At 33.6% G+C, this 21,136-nt stretch overlaps 2 protein-coding genes across 2 annotated transcripts in view; both read right to left on the bottom strand.

Annotated features, from left to right (window-relative positions):
* The window catches only part of LOC118181924 (uncharacterized), a 57,250-nt gene extending 45,473 nt beyond the window's left edge, over positions 1 to 11,777 (bottom strand). The window contains exon 1 of the mRNA XM_085827405.1: positions 11,091 to 11,777. Coding sequence (XP_085683531.1) covers positions 11,091 to 11,777 — 687 coding nt within the window. The remainder of the gene's footprint in view (positions 1 to 11,090) is intronic.
* Positions 11,778 to 12,847: 1,070 nt separating this feature from the next.
* Positions 12,848 to 14,407, bottom strand: LOC146993692 (uncharacterized). The gene is made up of 2 exons (XM_085806575.1): positions 14,169 to 14,407; positions 12,848 to 13,468 (listed from the first exon to the last, which is right to left on the bottom strand). The coding sequence occupies exons 1-2, from the start codon at positions 14,322 to 14,324 to the stop codon at positions 12,848 to 12,850; spliced, it is 777 nt and encodes a 258-aa protein (XP_085662701.1). The 5' UTR covers positions 14,325 to 14,407.
* Positions 14,408 to 21,136: the final 6,729 nt, after the last annotated feature.

Here is a 21,136-nt window from a genome sequence, read left to right as displayed (position 1 = left end):
CGTTAAACTTCGTTCTTCTTGGAGTATAAAACAGATAAGCAGCGCTTGTTTGAGTGCACTTAATCTTTTGCTACGAAAGCTGAAGTAGACGTGCCGTTACGCCGCCATCGAAGCCAATATCAGCAGCTGTTAGAATTCGAGAGGGAAAGAATCATCGGAATGATGGAAACTGGGTGGTCAGCTTGGCGAGTAGCTCGTCAGGTACGCCGTTCTAATTTTACTGTGAGGACGTGTTGGAACAACACCTCCTTATAGAAGGAAGCCGGGACACTGGATTGTGACGTCACGCGTAGTCGTCTATGTCGAAACCCCGAGAGAGCAACGAAACAAAACAGGCTGCGCGCTAGTGCCGTACTTAACGTTGATTTCACTATTTGATATAGATACTTGGGTGGGATTTTATTCAGAGATTCAATTATATATAATGAATAATTTAATTACTTCAAAATTTAACACAATAAAATTTGACATAAATTTAAGAATTTTTTGTTTCTTATTTCTTGACTTTAATGAATTATACTTCCTTGTAGGTTTCACAGCAGCATTTAAAAAGTTAAAAATCAGCCATACTAACTCAAAAAAGGAATTTCTGACTTTTCCCTCATAATTTAATATTGCTTTATATTTTTCTAATATTTATGAAAAAAACCCAAATTATCTGCATACAAACTATTACTTATCATTTCATTTTTCTTCCAATCAGTAATTTGTCTTTAAAAGAAAATGGTATAAAAATGCACTAAATTTTGTCTATAATATGCTATGTGTCTTGCAAGTTTCAAATAAATTAGTATATCAGAGGTTTGCTTAGCAAATAATTCAATGTGCAATTTAAAATTATTGCTTAAATCTGTAGAACCAATAATATTAGTTGGATATGTACTTAACTGTATTCTGTTAGTTATATAGCTGAACTTGAAAATAAAGATTCACAAGTGAAAAATAAAAAAAATTTATTTACAATTTTATGCAAGCAGTCAGCATAACAACACAACACCTAAGTTATAACATACAAATAAGTTAAAACCAGCTGATCTCTTTTTATCAATAAATTATTCAAACTTTCTTGTAAAAATTGAAGCAGAAATCTCATTAAGCATATTGCCATACTAAGAAATCTCATCAATTCTTATTTATTAACAGGTGTGCAAATTTCAAAACTGCTTCTATATTAATTGGGTCTCATCAGAAACAATAAGATGAGACTATGTGACCTTAATATTTAAATTTTGATACTGCAAGTTCAAGTTTCTATTCGTTAAATTTCAACCCATTTTGTCTGGCAATTACAAACACCGTTATTAACTTTTTACAACAGCCAATTAATAGTTTCAAAATGTATTACGATACTGCCATAATATGGATAAATATCGGGCAAACACTTGAGAAGACCGTCCATTACCATTTAAAACACTTCATGTGCACAAATGATATTAAATTTTATACGATGGCTATTATTATTTATGAAGCATATAAAGATACATTCAACAGCAAATGGATGTCAGCATCACCAGTATATGTAAAAACATTTATTGATGTTGTGTAAAGGAAGTGATTATCAGTTAATGTTTCAAATATAGAAAATAATAAAAATGTTTTACCTATGCACCAGTATCCAATTTGAAAGTATCTGGTCACTACTTGCAACACAATTTTGTTGTAATTTTTCCAAGCTAAAATCGTGATCTTCTAAGTTACTCGCTATCAGGCTTCTTTAATTTAAGCAAAGAATATATCAAAATGATTTGTCCAGAAAGCCACCAGTCTTAATTATGGGACACCAGTAATTTCAAAATGCACATGAAAATCACAGGTTTGTGAAATGAGTGCTCCTAATCAAAGACACCCTTTATTCAGCCAATTCCCAGAATAATAGTAGGAGTTATTACAAACCTGTTATTTTGTCGCCATGCTGAAACACATAACTGTTATCTTGATAAAGTAATTTATCATATGGTAACATGAAAATTATACTCAAATGATATAAGTAATGGCCACTTAAAGACACAACATAGACCCTTTTTTACACAACAACAAATTAAAGACAAGGAAATGAATTTTTCAATATTTTTAAGTGTAAAACAGTCAGTACATGCCCATATAAAAAATATAAATTATAATGACCCATTCTCAGTATAAAAGCAGCAGTTACCATAAACTTGTCATCTTGTAAGCATGCTGAAACACAACTTTTATCATGAGAAAGCATTTTACAGTATGTTAACACCAAATGATAACCACTTACTAAACATTAAGTGGTAGCCATTTAAATACAACCCAGATACCATTTTATGCAGCAAACACTCAACAGCACGAAAATGAATTTTTCAATATTATCATCTTTCAAGTGCTCTGAATATAAAACAGTCAGTGCATGTCCATATGAACAAAATTATAATGACCCATTCCCAGTATAATAGCAGCAGCTATTATAAACATACAATTTTCTAATCATGCTGGAAACATATAACTGTTACCTCGATAAAACATTTTACCATATGTTAACACAAAAATTATATCAAAATGATAAGAGTAGTGGCCACTTAAAACATAACCCAGACACATTTTCATGCGATGACAAATTAAAGGCAAGGAAATTCCTTCTTCAATATTTCAAGTCATAGAGTGGATATATATATAAATATATTTATATACGTTTGGTGTGGCCGATTGCAACCAAAATACGAGGTACACATATACATGTTATAGCAGTCCTATATACAAAATTTCAACGTTCTGAGGCTACTCGTTTTTGAGTTATGTGAGATATGTACGTACGCACGAACGTACGTACATACGTTCGTACAGAAGCCACGAAAAATTCTCTTCAGAATTAATTTTAGTTTCAGTTTTTTTAAGCAGTTTTATAATTTTTTTGAAGGAAAAGAGTATTTTATTCTGTCCTTACGTACAGATATGGTGCAAAAACATCGTTAAATTGCATTCGATAGCGGTCAAAATGGATATTTTCGGTGAAATATGCTGCCTGAAACTTTTCGCGATTACAATACTTCCTTTTTACTTCGTACAAGGAAGTAAAAAGGACATGCCTTCTTCAATATTTCAAGTCATCTAAATATAAAACAGTCAGTATATGTTCATATCAACAAAATTATAATGACCCATTACCAGTATAACAGTGGCAGTTATTATATACATATCATTCGTTAAGCATGCTGAAACATCACTTTTATCAGGAGAAAGCATTTTCCCATATGTCAACACCAAACTTATACCCAAATGATAAAAGTAGTGGCCGCACTAAAACACAAACCGAGATACTTTTTTACGCGATGACAAATTAAAAAAAGGACATGCCTTCTTCAATATTTCAAGTCATCTAAATATAAAACAGTCAGTATATGTTCATATCAACAAAATTATAATGACCCATTACCAGTATAACAGTGGCAGTTATTATATACATATCATTCGGTAAGCATGCTGAAACATCACTTTTATCAGGAGAAAGCATTTTACCATATGTCAACACCAAACTTATACCCAAATGATAAAACTAGTGGCTGCGCTAAAACACAAACCGAGACACCTTTTTACGCAATGACAATTTAAAGGCAAGGAAATGCCTTCTTCAATATTTCAAGTCATCTGAATGTTAAACAGTCAGTATCTGTCCATATCAACAAAAGTATAATGACCCATTACCAGTATAACAGTGACAGTTATTATATACATATCATTTTGTACCCATGCTGAAACATATCACTTTCATCAGGAGAAAGCATTTTACCATATGTCCAGTGGCGTAGCGAGAGGGGGGCATGGGGGTGCATGATGCCCCGGGCGCCGCTCGTAGAGGGGCGCCAAATGGTCTCCAAACAAGATTTTCCGGAAAATTTCAGTTTTTATTTTGATCGATTTCTGTAAAATATATTTAAACTTAATAACTATTGTAATTAATTATATATAATTAATTATTTATTTTCTTGATTTGTCTGATAAAATGTGTAATAAAATGTTTGCAGTACATCAACCAAAACGTTCTTCCTGACCACTTTATTTCTCCAAAGTAGAGATATATTAATATTTTTTTAAACGAAATGCACGTATATGTTCTGCTTTTATTTTAAAACGATTTCTCAAACATATCCAGTTTCTAAAATCCGATTCCATAATCTGGAAATGACATTTTAGGAAAATCCTAACGCTTCCGTTACAATGGATTGCGTTTGACTCTCCTGTAAACGACTGATGGCCTTCCTGGCTACCGATTCAACTATGTCATCTTGCTGAGACATCGTATATTCACTGCTACGAAGCATTCAACGCATGTCAATTGTTTTTAATCTCCTATTACAAAAGGAATACTGCAGGTCGCTTCTCACTTCTTATCTAAAGCGCATAGTTTTAGACTTCACAGACTAAATTTGCATATTCCCAACTTTGTAAACGTTATAATTTTCCTTTATAATCTCTTCTATTTCCTTTTGTTCAAAAAGGTTGTCGATTATATGGTTATTTCATACCGAACCCACAATATCCCCTAATTGTTTTGAGCAGTGAATATGACTGTATGACGTTACTCCGCAGTAGAAAAGAAACGGAACCTAAAACTCCACTACAAATCTATAGAGAAAATGTTTTTCCAAACCTAAGAGTCGCACTTCAAATACTACTTACTATTTCATTATCAAATGCTAATTATGAGCGGTGCTAAAATTATTAAATAAATTTTCACATATTTACAATCAACGATGGGACAAGATCCCCTAAGTCATCTAGCATTTTTAAGTGTGGAAAGAGAAAAATTTGAAAGGATCGACTTTGATGAAGTAAATAGTAAATTTGCTTCATCCAAGGTAAGAAAAATGTATACATAGTAATTAATTGTATTCATATATTATATTATTATTAATAAATATAAGTGCCCGACCAAGTCGAGGTGCACGTGATTGAAGGGAGATGAGGGCAAATTAAAATTTTTAAGTTGGCTGGTGGTGTGTCTGACAATTATAGATCTTTGGCACTCCAAGCACGAACGTGTCTAGTTGGCTATGTCCTTTTGCATGCTAGGCCATACGAAACGTTGCTGTATCATTTTTTTTTTTCGAAGCCTTGATGCCAGGATGTGACAGACGATGTCACTAACTAAAAATGGCATGGTGAAATCCGGAGGGAACATAAGGTCGAAATCTTCAATCCGGAACATCACAATAAAGTGATTTTCCAGGTGACAGCTGCATAGGCTGCAAGTTGAGATTGGTGGAAGATTTGCTTTTCAAGAGGGTTTGTAGTTCTGAATCCCGGTGTTATTCATCCGCAAGGGCAGCAAACTTTATTGGCGAAGGAACGGCTAGTTCTTCAATACGAGACAAGGTGTCTGCAACAATATTCTGCGAACCCTCAATATAACGGATAGCTGTTGAAAACTGCCCTATGAAGTCTAGGTGTCTCATTTGACGAGGAGAAGTTTTATCCTGTTGAAAAGCATAAAGCATAAGCCTTTTTAAAGGGCGACTGGTGTTTTCATGGAACCCCAACGCCAAATCCTGGGTGTGGAGAATCCTCATCCTTTTAGTTCGAGCGCCACTGTAGAGACATTAGGATATTTGGAAGCAAGAGAGATTGAAAGATTAGCAACCGCCTTCGCCGGGAATCGAACCGCGGACCTCTGGAGTACCGGCCCAGCGTGCAGAACCACCATATCATGAAGGCACACTAGGAAAGCGGGAGAAATACCTAATAAACGTAGAGTGATAATGGTTTAGATGCGAAAGGATACTGCAAATTTGTTGCCGAAATTAAATAATTTTTGCATTTTTGGAATGCTTCGCAAGATTCTGCGGTCCAGGTTATAACACGTTTATCGTTTTTCTTGCTTCCAACCAAAAAAGAATTTAGAGGTGTTTGCATGGTTACTGCATGAGGTAAGAAACGTCGATAAAAATTGAGCATAGCAAGAAATCTTCTTAAGTTCTTCACTGTAGATGGTTCGGGCATATAGCGGAAAGCGGTGACTCTGGAAGGGGTCGAACGCCATCAGCGGAAATTTCATGACCAAGAAAGTATACTCTTGGTTGGCCAGAAACGCATTTGGAAGGATTAAGACTGACACCGTACCTTTGAAAACGTTCAAAAACTGTTCTCAAATGTGATAGGTGTTCTTGCTCTGAAGAGGAGGCGATTAAGACGTCATCAAAATAAAGTACACGAAAGTAGAGGCCGATTAACACCTGATTCATGAAGCGTTGGAACGTTTGAGCAGCACTGCATAAGTCGAAAATCATGACCGGAAACTCAAATAGTCCAAAAGGCGTAATAACCGCAGTTTCAGCTGGGTTAACAGCTGGGACTATCAGCTGGGTTAACGGGCATTTGGTGATACGCCCGCTCAAGATCAAGGGTTTTGAAAATAGCTTTTCCCTCTAAAACTTGCATACAGTTTTGAATGCGCGGGATTGGGTAACGATGAGAAATTGTAGCTGCATTTAACAGGCGATAACCGCCACTTACCATTTCGTTTCCGAACGAGATGGAGCGGACTGGCCCATGAACTTTTTAAAAGGCGGCAAATTCCCTGTTCCATCATATATTAAAATTCCTCTTTGGCGGCTTTAAGCTTGTCCGGAGGGAAGCGTCTAGGTTTAGCGGCAATTGGAGGTCCGTTAGTTTCAATATAATATCGTTCTTGGGTTCGGAAATACCCATAACTGTGCGAGTGATTGTAGGGAATTCTCTGAGAAGTTGATGCCATGGGGAGTTACCCGAAATCAGTTTAATGCTCAAATCTTCACTATTGCGAATTACTCCCGGATAAGTTAAATTGGTTATGGAAAATATCAAACGGCGATTCTTAATATCAACAAGCAAAGAAAATTTATGTAAAAAGTCTGCGTCAATAATAGGACAGTAGCAATAATGAATTGCCATTGGAAGTTGTGGCGCAATCCTAAATCAACAGATATCAGGCGTTCACCAGAAGTTTGAATAGAAGTTCCATTTGCTATATAAAGCTGTAACTTCATAAGGCGCTTTTGTTCGTGAAAATGTGGTGAAACGACAGAAACATCAGCCCTGGTGCCTACAAGAAACCTTAAGCCCGAATTCTTTTCGATGACGGAAAGGCGTGCAAAATTCCGGCCGCTGTCATTCATGACTTCGAGCAACGGCCCTTCTCGTTTCCCTGGTCACGGTGGGTGGCATTTGTTGGCACGGTGGGTCACACGGTGGGTGTCATTTGTTTGCCTTGTTTCCAAATTTGTGGTGGTAAAAAAGAAATACCCGGAGGAGGGCTTTCATAACGTTTCCTTTGTGGGTTAGGACGTGTATTTCGACTAGTGATGTGGAGAGGTTGCGGTGAAAAGGTTCAGCTTGGATGGCTACTGAGCAACCTGTTTGGACAAATCATCAATTTGAGCCTCTAACGCCATAATACCTGGACCAGGAGCCTGCACTGCGTCTATTTGCGCAGGGATGGCCAGTTCGTGAATTTTATCAGCTATTTCGGGAAGATTTTTAAGTGGCTCGCTACTGGCCGCTAAAATGATTTGCATGTTAGGTGGGAGTCTATTCATCCATAATGTTTTAAGAATGTTATCCGTTAGGTTACGGCGACTAAGTCTGACATTTTAGACAGCAACTAAGAAGGCCTTATATCACTCAACTGTAAATCGTGGAACAGCTGCTTGATTTTAACTGCCTCGGATTCTTCATAAACAGAAATTAATTTTTTTTAAAGATTTGTATTTGTCCGTCGCCGGTGGATTCAAAATTATTTCACGAGCTGTTTGCAGTACCTCTGATTCTAACGCGGCGATCGCTGTATAAAATTGAGTTTCGTCGGCAGTAGTGTAACTCAATTTAAACTGCGCATCCAATTGAATGAACCATAACAATGGGTCTCGGGGAGAAAAAGGCGGTGGCTTAACTGCCACTCACCCCAATTGTGAAGCAGCATCGTTGTCAACCACTTTAGATGAATCAAATATGCACAATAATAATATGTATAGAAAAATAATCAATATGTATATAGTGACACAGTTTCTTGGTACTTGAAATCAGAGTTTGGTGTGTTTGGTGTATTTAATTATGGCAAAGCACACTAGGGCTATCTGCCTAAGAGGAGGGATGCCTTCGTGGAGGACTTTCTAAGGGAAACTGGCTCGTATACACGTTACACATGGGGAAAACCACGAAAACGCCCATGCAGCCAGCCCGTTAGCGCCTTGAAATCAGAGAAGTTGGAGGCTCAAATGCAGCAGGCGATACATATATCCGCTGAAATTATGACAGAAATATGTTGACTCATCGGAATGCGGCACAACGCTTGAAATCACAGGTGAAATGTCTTACTTGCATCTCATCACACTGGATAACTTACTGGTGAATTTTGACACATAAACTCCATATTCGTGCAATATTGAAGATTGCTATTCGTAATAAATACGGGTCACCAATTATGGTAGTACAATTTTTTGAGACAGATCGTTAAATAATTATAACAATTGAATAGAATAAATATTATTTTGTTTTTGGTTGCTATGGGTTACCAGACTGGCAGAGTTGAGTTGTAGTAGGCAAGTTGCCACATATATATTTATCTATAATGTATATTAAACTTTTAATTGTTTAAAAGTTGTACTTTTTAAAAACACTTATACAAATATGTAAAATAAATAACAGCTTTTTAACTAGTTCTAGATCATCGTATGTCTGATTTTTTTTGCGGACACAGATGCATTTCCGAACCCAAGGCTAGTGTAGTTAGGTAGTGTCTATTTTTAATATATTTTTGAGTATTTTATGGAAGATTCAGCATTTTATTATTATTTGCATTATTTTCTTATTACGAATATATTTTATACATTATATACTGAAAGTTTTCTGTGGGGGGGGGCGCCAAAAAGGTATTTTGCCCCGGGCGCCAGTTATGCTTGCTACGCCACTGCATATGTCAACACCAAACTTATACCCAAATGATAAAAGTAGTGGCCGCACTAAAACACAAACCGAGATACTTTTTTATGCGATGACAAATTAAAAAAATGACATGCCTTCTTCAATATTTCAAGTCATCTAAATATAAAACAGTCAGTATATGTTCATATCAACAAAATTATAATGACCCATTACCAGTATAACAGTGGCAGTTATTATATACATATCATTCGGTAAGCATGCTGAAACATAACTTTTATCAGGAGAAAGCATTTTACCATATGTCAACACCAAACTTATACCCAAATGATAAAAGTAGTGGCTGCGCTAAAACACAAACCGAGATACCTTTTTACGCAATGACAATTTAAAGGCAAGGAAATGCCTTCTTCAATATTTCAAGTCATCTGAATGTTAAACAGTCAGTATCTGTCCATATCAACAAAAGTATAATGACCCATTACCAGTACAACAGTGACAGTTATTATATACATATCATTTTGTACCCATGCTGAAACATATCACTTTCATCAGGAGAAAGCATTTTACCATATGTCAACACCAAACTTATACCCAAATGATAAAAGTAGTGGCCGCACTAAAACACAAACCGAGATACTTTTTTATGCGATGACAAATTAAAAAATGACATGCCTTCTTCAATATTTCAAGTCATCTAAATATAAAACAGTCAGTATATGTTCATATCAACAAAATTATAATGACCCATTACCAGTATAACAGTGGCAGTTATTATATACATATCATTCGGTAAGCATGCTGAAACATAACTTTTATCAGGAGAAAGCATTTTACCATATGTCAACACCAAACTTATACCCAAATGATAAAAGTAGTGGCTGCGCTAAAACACAAACCGAGATACCTTTTTACGCAATGACAATTTAAAGGCAAGGAAATGCCTTCTTCAATATTTCAAGTCATCTGAATGTTAAACAGTCAGTATCTGTCCATATCAACAAAAGTATAATGACCCATTACCAGTATAACAGTGGCAGTTATTATATACATATCATTTTGTACCCATGCTGAAACATATCACTTTTATCAGGAGAAAGCATTTTACCATATGTTAACACCAAACTTATATCCAAATGATAAAAGTAGTGGCCGCACTAAAACACAAACCGAGACACTTTTTTACGCGATGAGAAATTAAAAAAAAGGACATGCCTTCTTCAATATTTCAAGTCATCTGAATGTAAAACAGTCAATATCTGTCCATATCAACAAAAGTATAATGACCCATTACCAGTATAACAGTGGCAGTTATTATATACATAACATTTTGTAAGCATTTTGAAACATATAACTGTTACTTTGATAAAGTATTTTATCATGTTAACACCAAAATTATACCCAAATGATAAAAGTAGTGGCCACATAAAAACATAACGCAGACACTTTTTTACACAACAAATTAAGGGCAAGGAAATGAATTTTTCAATATTTCAAGTCAATTATAATGATAAAGAATCTTACCATATGTTAACACTAATTTGATATCCACATTAATAATAAGGACCACTTAAAATACAACCCAGACACTTATTTACATAGATGCATAGAAATGAATTTTTCGTTACTATTACTTTTCAAGTGATCTCAAGGTTAAACAGACAGCATACATGAGTAGAAAAAAAATAATAAGGAATTCACAATAATGTGTAACAGTAACTGTTAGATGCGAAAATATTTTTTCAACAGAAATAAATCTGAACTAACATCACTAGGCTTTGCTCAATTAATTTTTGTGTCTTGTTACATGCATTAAAGTTACTAAACTTACTAGTCTATGAAATACAGCATCATTTGAATTAAAACCTACATTTTTTAAATGTTTAATTGCTAAACACCCATTATATTTTTATTTATGCTTTAAAGTTTTCAATTTGCGCTCTTTTGCAATGCTTTTCTGGTTTAGTGTATCATTCTTTAATTTGCAATAATTATTTAAAAATGTGTTCGTTGATGACCAAAGAATCTGCTTTAACACTTTCTGTGACTCATGAGCTTTAAGGCAATCATCTAGATTTAAAAAAAATGTCATTTTCTATCAGTATGTCTAGAGTTAAGTTACATGCTATATCCCTCTGATTTGCAGAAAATAAAAATTCATTCTCAAATTCTTCAGATACAAGTTTTTGAATAACAACATAATTATATATTACTGAATTTAGTACATCAGGATGAGGATATAGAAGTCCTCTATCAAATCTTTTTATCCAAGACTGTCCTTCATTTTCTACAATTAATTCTTTATCAATAGTTAGATTGCCTTTACAAATATCACAGCTTAATAGTTTCACAACTTTATAACTACAGTAACCAGCTATATACATTAAAATTGGTATGTCATTTTGAACATTTTGTATATCTTCATTTGTAATAGTTATTCTTCCTGAGAAAGTGCATCCAATATTTTCTTGCTCCAGAGATTCAATACACAGGTTTTTACAATTTAGATAAATAGGAATTCCTCCATACTTTGATGATTTAATAACAGATGGCAGAAGACTTTGTAATCTTAATTTTGCTTCAGTTTCATATACTTGCCTTATAGAAATATTATGTTGTGAACCAGCCAGCTGTCTATATTTTCCGAATCTATTCTCTAGGAGATCTGTCTGAACTTTTCCTGGTAAAAAGTAAGTAAATTTTAGCTCCTCAATGCAATACCTTGCCATTTCGAGCAACGAATAGCTAGTATGTGTTAATGCAAAATGTGTTTCCTTAGTTAGTCCACCACTAGAACAGCCTAAAAGTTTCCACTGATCTAACCACTCAAGTAACTTATTTAAATAAATATATCTAACATCATCATTTTGCACAGTTAACGGCTTTTGATACTCATTCATCTTATGGTGTCCTTTAAAGATACTTTTGACATTGACTATTGACCACCATGTAGATATAATTTTAATAAATTCAGCTGTTGTTTCGTAATTTAAAATACTATTTTCTTTACCAATAACCATTATTGCCTCTGCAAGACGACTGTCAAATATTTGTAATGCTAGCTTGACATTTTGTCTTTCCAAATTGGTTAGATACAGAGCTTTCAGAGTCAAACCATAACTATATTTTACAATTCTGCCTGCCTCTAATGAATGGAGACTTTTTATGCATGCAAATGCCGCTGTTTCGACCTTGGAAAAATTTTCAAAATTTGGATAAAATAAACATTGCCCAGAAGTTTTTTGATTTATCCAGTTGTTCCTGACACACTTCAAGATGTGCACTGAGTCAATAACAAAAAATAGTGGCCGAGATAAGTCTGCAGGGTTTTTATACACAATACTAATTTTTGGAGGCATACAAAATAATGACATGGCTTTTTTATTTATTGAATTATTGTCAGAGACAACTGCCACAATTCTATAACCTATATTTTCTAAACCAATTATAATTTTCTTAAGATATTGATACAGATCCTCAGCATTTAATGATTTAACTGGTAATATATTTGCCACATCCTTGAAAGGTGATAATAAGCTACGTATCATAAAAACATAAGCACTTGTAGCAGCTTTTTCACAGTTGTAGGCCATGCCACACAAATTTCCTCCTTTAAAATCGAAACATGAATTTAAATGCACTTCATCCATCATAATAATTACAGTTTTATCATTTTCTTCTAAATCCTTGCATCTTTGTTTAACATATCCTAAAAAGTCATCATTAAATTGCTCAGTAATAGGATTAAGAGAAAACATTGAACAAATTCTACGAATAGTACGTGGATGGGGAATAGAAATGTAACCTGAATGTCGTAAAAACTTGTATGCATGCGGTGAGATCGAGTTTAACAAACTGCAAAAAATAAGTAAATCTGGAGTATATCGATACTTCTCTTTCTTTACATTTAGTTTATTTACTTGCTCTGAAAGGAAGTTCAGTTCAGTTTCTTTTTCAGGTAACACTCTTTTCAATTCTGAAACATATCATCCACAATTTGTATAGAATTCTTAATATATTCTTCATTTTGTAAGTTATGAGACAGACTTTCAACTTCCTTTAGTACTTCTAGAAACATATTTACATTACTAATTTTTAGAGGGAAAACAAATTTACCAATAGATTTTATAGCGATGTTTTTAATATAAACACATACTGTTAAATCCTCATTTATTACTACCGATTTCTGAATTTCTGGAGCTGGGTCACTTAAAATATCAAGTAACATAGTTGAATTTTCAGTATGTAGAGTTGTCCAAAATGTTTCTAAAATCTGATGTTCTAGGCAATTATTGAATTCAATTAAACTTTCAAATGATCGTTCATTATCATACCGTTCTTTCATTTTCAAACTTTCTTCTATCGCTTTCTCCAGGTATTTCTCTTCTAAACGAGCTTTCTTCTTTTCTGGTGACATTCTCGATACAGAATTTGATGACATGTAGGATGGGCCATCAGGGAACTGAGAAGGTATGCATCCTTTTTTCAAACGTGGCCTAGAAATTGGGGCTTTAATTAACTTCGCTGATTTCTCATCATACATTTCGATTTCTCGTATTATTTCATCTGATCGAAAATGTAATTCACATACCTATAAAAGAAAATATTCAAAAATCAACTTGTTGTGAGTACAAAAGTTAGATGCATGTTAATATTTAGTAACAGAAGTCAATAAGCCCTATGATTTAAATAAATAATTTGATACATAAATACGAATTAAAAAACCAGTAATATCATTTCAATTACGTGTATAATTTAAGTAATTTGTAAAATCTGGAATGCTCATCATAATGATTACAGCTTTATTTACATTTAAAGAAAATTATATATTTGAGATAATTGTTTACAACAAACACTGGTTACCAAATACAAATAATTACCTTGAATACATCATACCAAACTTTCATATATCATTACAAAAATTTTAAAATGAAACCTATTATGATTACTTAGTAGTTCCTTGTCATATAAATTATGATAAATTTGGAATAACTACAGAATCTGCCTGCACAGTATACTAGAAAGCATTTACAAATTATTGGCATTTATGTAACTACTAAATTTAGAATTATTCCTGTTATATGGAACTTTATTTCATTCATAAAACTTTGAAGGAAAATATTTTTTTGAAATGATTAAAACAGGCAAGATTAAAATCTTTCAAACATAAAACTTCTTACCCACAGATCAAAATCTAATATCGTAAGCATAAACATCACATACCTATCAATAAAAGTAATAAAAAAATGTAAAGATACAAAACATAAAAAATGCAGTAAAATTGAACTTACTCTGGTATGTTTAGTAGGTTGAAAGCCATCTTTTCTTCGTAGACTCCTTATCCATTTCATCCGGAGTTCAGTCTCATTTGGAAACTTGAATACAGCCACTTTTGGTCCGTTTTTATAATTACCACGACATGTGGCTACAGCACATTTATGAGGCATCGTATGAAATTATAAAAGCACGAGACAATATATAAAAAAAGCACGAGACAATATAAAAACTCTGTCGCTAACGCAAATAACCGCTCCACCTTCGTCGCTCTTGGCTCAACTACGGGGCTTTGATTTTGTTTGAAGGAGCGAGGTGAGTCAGAGAGAGATTAAACAATTAAATATTATTAATCGAGCAAATGATGCTATAGCAAATTATAAATGGATTAAACTGAATTTTTTTTTAATTAAAAACTAAAAATGGAGTAAAAATAATTTTTGCCATACAATATAAATTAAAATACAATTTATTTACTTGTATTCGCATATATAAGAACTATTGAGTATGTTTTTTTGTGTGGGTTAGATTTGTCTGCTGGGGAAGAGTTTTTAATTTTCATAGGTTCTGAAAGTATTTACATTATTAACTCAGTGCCCGGACAGTTTTAGATTACAGAGACAAAATAACTGCCCTGAAAATGTGTATTTTCATAAGAAGGGAATATTTCATAAGAACCTTATCTTGGCAACGCAAGATTCTGAAAACAATAATAATATAGCATTTTTTTAAAATTTTTTAATCATTTATACCGCTGTATTTTAATTTGTGTGATACGGAAAAAATTATTTTGCCTACATTTTTAGTTTTTAATTTAAAAAAAAAAAAAAAAAAAAAAAAAAAAAAAAAAAAAAACAATTTACTCCATTTATAATTTGCAGTGCCTTTAATTTGCTCAATTAATATTTGGTTGTTCCTTTTCTTACTTGTCTTTCCCGTTTAGTTTTAATTTTAACTGAATCATTATGTACAAATTATATCTTAGCACATTATGAGCAGGATGTTATGTTTTTAAGTCTTTATTACACACACGCATACATACATGTGTGTGTGTGTGTGTGTGTTCCAATTTGTGCATATATATATATATGCGTTTGGTACGTCGATTGCAATAAAAATGGGAGTTGCACAACTAGATATTATATCAGTCCCATATACAAATTTCAACGATTTACAGGTAATCGTTTTTGAGTTATACTAGATACATATATATATATATATGTATGTATCTAGTATAACTCAAAAATACGTATAGGTACGTATGTGTATAATCACGAAAAAAATTCGTTTTGGATATATTTCAAATCCATTTTGGAAAAAAGAGTCTTTTACTCTGCCCGTGCGTACAGACGTTACGCAAAAAATCGTCCTAATGGATTGGAGAATGGGTATTTTCGTTGGAAAATGATACCCGAAATTTTTCGCTTTTACAATGCAAAAGTTGTTCATACATTTATTGAAAGATTTTCATGGTATTTACAGAAATATTTTACCTACAATTTTTGTGTTTAATTATTCCGTTTGATAACCCTTATTCTTCACAGTCTTTCTACACCATAATTTCAAAGGCAATAAAGCTTCTTTTAGTATCAAAAGAGGTATTTTATCGAATTCCTCTTGAATAGGTTCCCATTGTCTAAGGAGGACTATAGGTCAAATTAATTCAAATTACAATTCGCTTTTTAAAAGTCCAAAAGCGTAAAAATCCATGAATGATACATCAAGAGATTTAGTAGGTATATGAGTGCAGGGCATGCATGGCCTCACACGTTTCTTGTCCCATTTTTTCAAGTAATTAATAGTGGAATTTGATGTGTGGCTGCTTGCTTTGTATTGATGCAGTTTTAGTGATTGATGGCATTGTGGATAAAGAAAAGTTATTTCACATTCGAAAATCGGGTACAAAATATGTTACTGATAGTATGTGGAGTTGGCTACGGTTTTCTGCACTCTTTTCAATTTTTATTTGCCGTTTTATCAAAAACTAACAACAATCATAAGTTCCTCTGAAAAATTTGCTTTAGATTCTTTGAATCTTTGAACTAGTATATTCTAAGATTTTTTTTCTTCTCGTAATAAATGGATTTCTTTTATTGCGGTCATTTAAATGTATCCAAGATTCATCTATTGTGACAACATTTTTCCATTTTTATCCAAATAATTATTTCTCATCGAGAATTCTGCGGCGCGTTCTGCTTTCGGCGATATGTCGTGGAGAAAGACGATGCACATTACGTTTATTCGCCTTTTTAAAATTCAAATCAGCATTAATCATTTTATTTTGTTTACTGACTTAATATTTTAATGATTATTCAACTGTTCTTTGACTTCCCAAATTTTCCTTTAACATTAAATTTCTTACCTTTACAACATTAGATACATTCCGTTCTTTCCGTGGATGTGTACTTTGAACAGTTTTTCTCCTTGAAGCCAAACTTTGGCTTTTTTTCTTTCTTATTGAAAATACTATATATTGTTGCTTTAGATACAGAAAAAACATTCCTTTCACAAATTTTTTAATAACTAAATAGGAATAATTTTCCTTTTCTTCGGAAAGAGCACAAACATAGCCTTCCGGCCGTTGAAAACGCTATTTCGCTTGAAAACAAAATTATCAAGTAGCAGACGGTAATTTGCCCTTTCAAAAATATAGGTGCGGATAAACAAAATTTTTCCAAGGAGGTGAATGATTTTTATAGCAAAGCAAAGCAGTCTAAAAAATGTGCGAATAGTCTCTATACTTCCTTTCCTTCATAAAAGGAAGTAAAAAGGCGAAGAATTAGTTTTCGAAACTGTAATACTACTGCAACAATTGTTTTGAAGACAACTAGTTACCATAATTTACGGTAAAGACTCATAACATAGCTCATAATTCAAACATAATTAGGATCTCATAGTTATGAGAGAATAAAAACAGTGAACCGATGTAACAACTTAAAACAGTGAACCGATGTAACAACGCAGACTAATGATAATTTAATTAATAAGCGATGTAACAACGCAGACTAATGATACGTCATTTCAACTAATAAACAAAATTTTCAAATTAAACCAAACTAGATGTAAACGGAGACAATAAGACAAAGATTCATCAATAAGACAAAAATTTATTAATTTTTTTAATTACATTCTTCTAGAAAAAGAATGGAAGTTTTCGAATTGTCGCCAACCATTTCCGATTAAGCCTTTACTCCTAGTCGTTTTTCCGTATTCAAATCCAGAGTAGTAGATTTCAATTGCAAAATCAATCCTTTTGCCCAAATATATTTTACTAAATTTGTTTTTAGTTCAAAGGACCAATTTGCCCAGAAGGGCTATTAATATAGTTTTGCGTTTAAAACGGCGCTTCACTTTTCAAATTGTTGTCACTAAATATTAGAATACCCATGCAGCCAGCCTGCACTATATTTAAAGAAATTAAATAATGTAGAAGCTGCATGAATGTATTTATGTTTCTCGCACTGTGAAAAACAACGGTACCTAGAGACATCAAATTTTGAATAACGTAGTTCCTCACTCAAATGTAAGCATCTGGAAGCCCAAATTTAGAATTTGTTTTATTATCTATTTCATATTTTGTAAAACTTTAACGAATGCTTGAGTAACAAACTCAAGATTTCAAAGAGAGCAATGGCAACACTGTACGGGGGGGGGGGGAATCTCCAGCGCACGAGACTGTGTATCGGAAATTCTAAAGGAAATTCTATTGAAGTGAATTTCATGGTTTAAGTGTGAAGAACATGATATTTAAAAAATAAAGCTAACACACAAAACGTTGAAAAAACGGCCCCTAGGGCGTAATATAAATCTGAAAGCTTCCAGATGTTTTTTAATATTTTCATTTTATTTATTCATTTATTAGGCCCACTAGGAGCCTAGCGGTGAAATCGCTGAACACTGGTAGTTCCGCCTTGGCTCGATTCTAGGCAAACGAGTTGGCTGCATGGGCATTTTCGTGATCTTCCCTGTGTAACGTATATACGAGGGAAGTTTCCCTTAAAAATTCCTTTACCGAGGCATCCGTCTCCTTAAGCAGATAACCCTCAAGCACTTATCAGATTCAGATCCATAATCAGATTAGCACTGTGTCTATGTTCCTCACACATAGCTGGGCTCACCAGCGGCCGAGCGGTAAAGTCGCTGAACACTGGTAGTTCGAGGTTCGAATTCCGCGAACGGGCTGGCTGCATGGGTGTTTTCGTGGTTTTCCGCATGTGTAACGTGTATAAGAGCCAGTTTTCCTTAGAAAGTCCTCCACGAAGGCATCCCTTTACTTAGGCAGGCAGCCCTAGTGTGCTTTGCCATAATAAAATACACCCCACCTCACACATAGCTAAAAATCGCGAATATTATTCTACTTGAAACCGTTGTGTCCTATTCTGTAGAGCTCGCAATTTTGATTTCATAAATTACAAATTAACGTTTACAGTGAAAATTCCTATGCTATTCCCAGAATACTAAGTAATACAACATTACAAGTAGACCCAGTTTTGATTTCATTATTTTTTAGTAATGAAATTGCTTAAATAATAAAAAATTTTAAAGCAAAACAAATTTTAATTTAAAAAATCACTTGCGATTCGCAAATACTAAGCATTACAATTCAAGCTGAGCCTCTTCCAAAGAGATTAAAATTTTGATTTCGGGAGCATACTGATAATGATATTTTTTATCATAAAACTAAATAACAAATAAAAAAAATAAAAAAAATTAAAAAGTTCCCAGATTTTTATATTATACCCAAGGGGATATTTTCTTTATTTACATGCACATACACGTTTCGAGAGCATTTGGGCTAAAATAGAGTCTCGCTCGCTGGAGCTAAAAATGTTTTTTGCGAAGTGTTGCTATTCCTCGCTTTGAAATCGTTGAGTTTGTTAATCAAAAATTCCTTAAAATTTTCCAAAATTTGAAATACACAATAAAATATTTAAAAACTGCATATCATTAGAATTTCCAATGGAGATAATTTTTTTTTTTTTTTTTTTTTTTTTTTTTTCCGTACAGTGTTGCCACTGCTCGCTTTGAGCTCGTTGAGTTTGTTAATAAAAAATTCGTTAAAAGTTTTACAAAATATGTAATAGGTAATAAAACAAATTCGAAATTTAAAATTCGGGCCTCCAGGTAGCCAGTTTGGATAGAGGATTAGCTGTTCAAAATTTGATGGCCCTAGGTACCATCGTTTTTTCAAAATGTGAGAAACATGCATACATTCATGCAGGTTTTTCATTATTTAATTTATTTAAATATAATACAGGGCGATGCTATTTGATGGCAACAATTTAAAAAGTTATTCGTCGTTTATAGTGAAACATTACAAAATACCGTTTTGAAAACCCTCTTCTGGGCTACTGTCCCCTTGAGTTAATAAAAATTTGACTTGAGAAAGTACAGGTGATCTTCCATATGACAAAGCATTATAATTCCGCAAACTAACACTATTTTGAAGACGTCAATATATCGATTTCATGAATTTCTCAATGTTGAAATTATTTAAAATAAATTTAAAGAATGCAGCAAATTTTAAATACCACTCATGGTTCCTAGACTATTAAGCATTCTAACACAACTTGAGTCTGAAGAAACCAAAATGTCGATTTCAGCAGTTTCTTGATAATGAAATTGTTTATAATAGTGATGGCGAACCTATGGCGCGCGTGCCACAGTCTGCACGCAGGGTGTCATCAGCCGGCACGCGACTAAAATAGTACTTTCTTAATCAATAATCAGAATAAAAGTGATACTATGTAATTTAAAAAGTGTTTTACTGTTCTTGAACTTTTCACTTACTTATCGCATAATGCCGCTGGCATAGGGCCTAAGCCTAGATATAAGATTTTCATATATCGCCATAGAAATGATATACTACATATTTATTGACCCAATTTATGACATTTTAGTTGTTTGGGCCAATTTTATTACTTGTTACATGGTACAAAATACGCCAAAGTTGAAGCAGGTAATGTTTGATAAGCGAATTCAAATTTATTGCAGACTGCTGGTGAGTTTTAATACTTTCATTGTTAAATAGATTCCAGTTTTCAGATTTAAGCATTTGAGGTAACTTATGAATAATTCTAATTTAATATCTTAAACGAAGTGGCAAGAGTGCCATTCCATTTTGGGCACGAGACCCCAAAAAGGTTCGCCACTACTGTAATAGAGTGACTGAATAAGTAAAATTTTAGTTTGAAAAATCATTGAATCCTAAACATAAACTGTTGGACCTCAAGATGTACGCGGACTACAATTTAAAAACTTTCTTATATTACCTTAAAATATTATTCTTATGCTTAAAAAAAACAGGTACAAACCTGCGCTATTCAAAACGCCTCTTTTTCGTTAACTGTACACAATGCATTTCTCTCCCTCCCACTTAAACCATTCTTGCTCCGAAAGATTTCTTCCGTAATGATGAATGAACGAAAGCGGCCAGCCAATCACGGCCCGAGGACAACAACTGGCAGTGAACGATGGAAGGGGAGGTGGGATGTAGGCGGGAAGGTGTGACAGCGATACTTAAAACTTCTTCCCTTTCGTTTAAAACGTGCGGCTGTTTTTGAACCGGTACATCCAAGAATACCGTGTCTCCTTCTTGCTGGAGACCCCCACGGGATTTTCCAGCGTTTTTAGTTCTCTAGGTAGATAAGAAAAGATTCCCATGATTAGAATTTCTTTTTTAAGAAACATATTTACGTTTATTTGTGTGCTACAAATAAGAAAAAGAACTCTACGTGAAGGGGCCAGAAGATTCTCTGGCGATTCAAGCAAACCAATTGGATGAGTAAACCAAGATTTGTTTACTTGTTTGTAATTCTTTTAAAAAATGGAAACTGTTTATATCGTGAAATGCGCCTGTTAAAGAGACTTAAAAGTGAACCTGTTATTTGCTATCACCGTGTCCACTTCGGGGAATAATAGTTACAGTTGTGAAAGTGGTCATATTTAAATAAGTTGCCTTGTCTATAAATGTGACAAAGTGCAA

This window comes from Stegodyphus dumicola, chromosome 12, assembly GCF_044657685.1.
Source record: "Stegodyphus dumicola isolate Sdum_Otavi_A_Nest chromosome 12, ASM4465768v1".
NCBI classification, from domain to species: domain Eukaryota; kingdom Metazoa; phylum Arthropoda; class Arachnida; order Araneae; family Eresidae; genus Stegodyphus; species Stegodyphus dumicola.
Note: the sequence above shows the minus strand (reverse complement) of the source record. Positions and strands in the feature narration are given on the sequence as shown.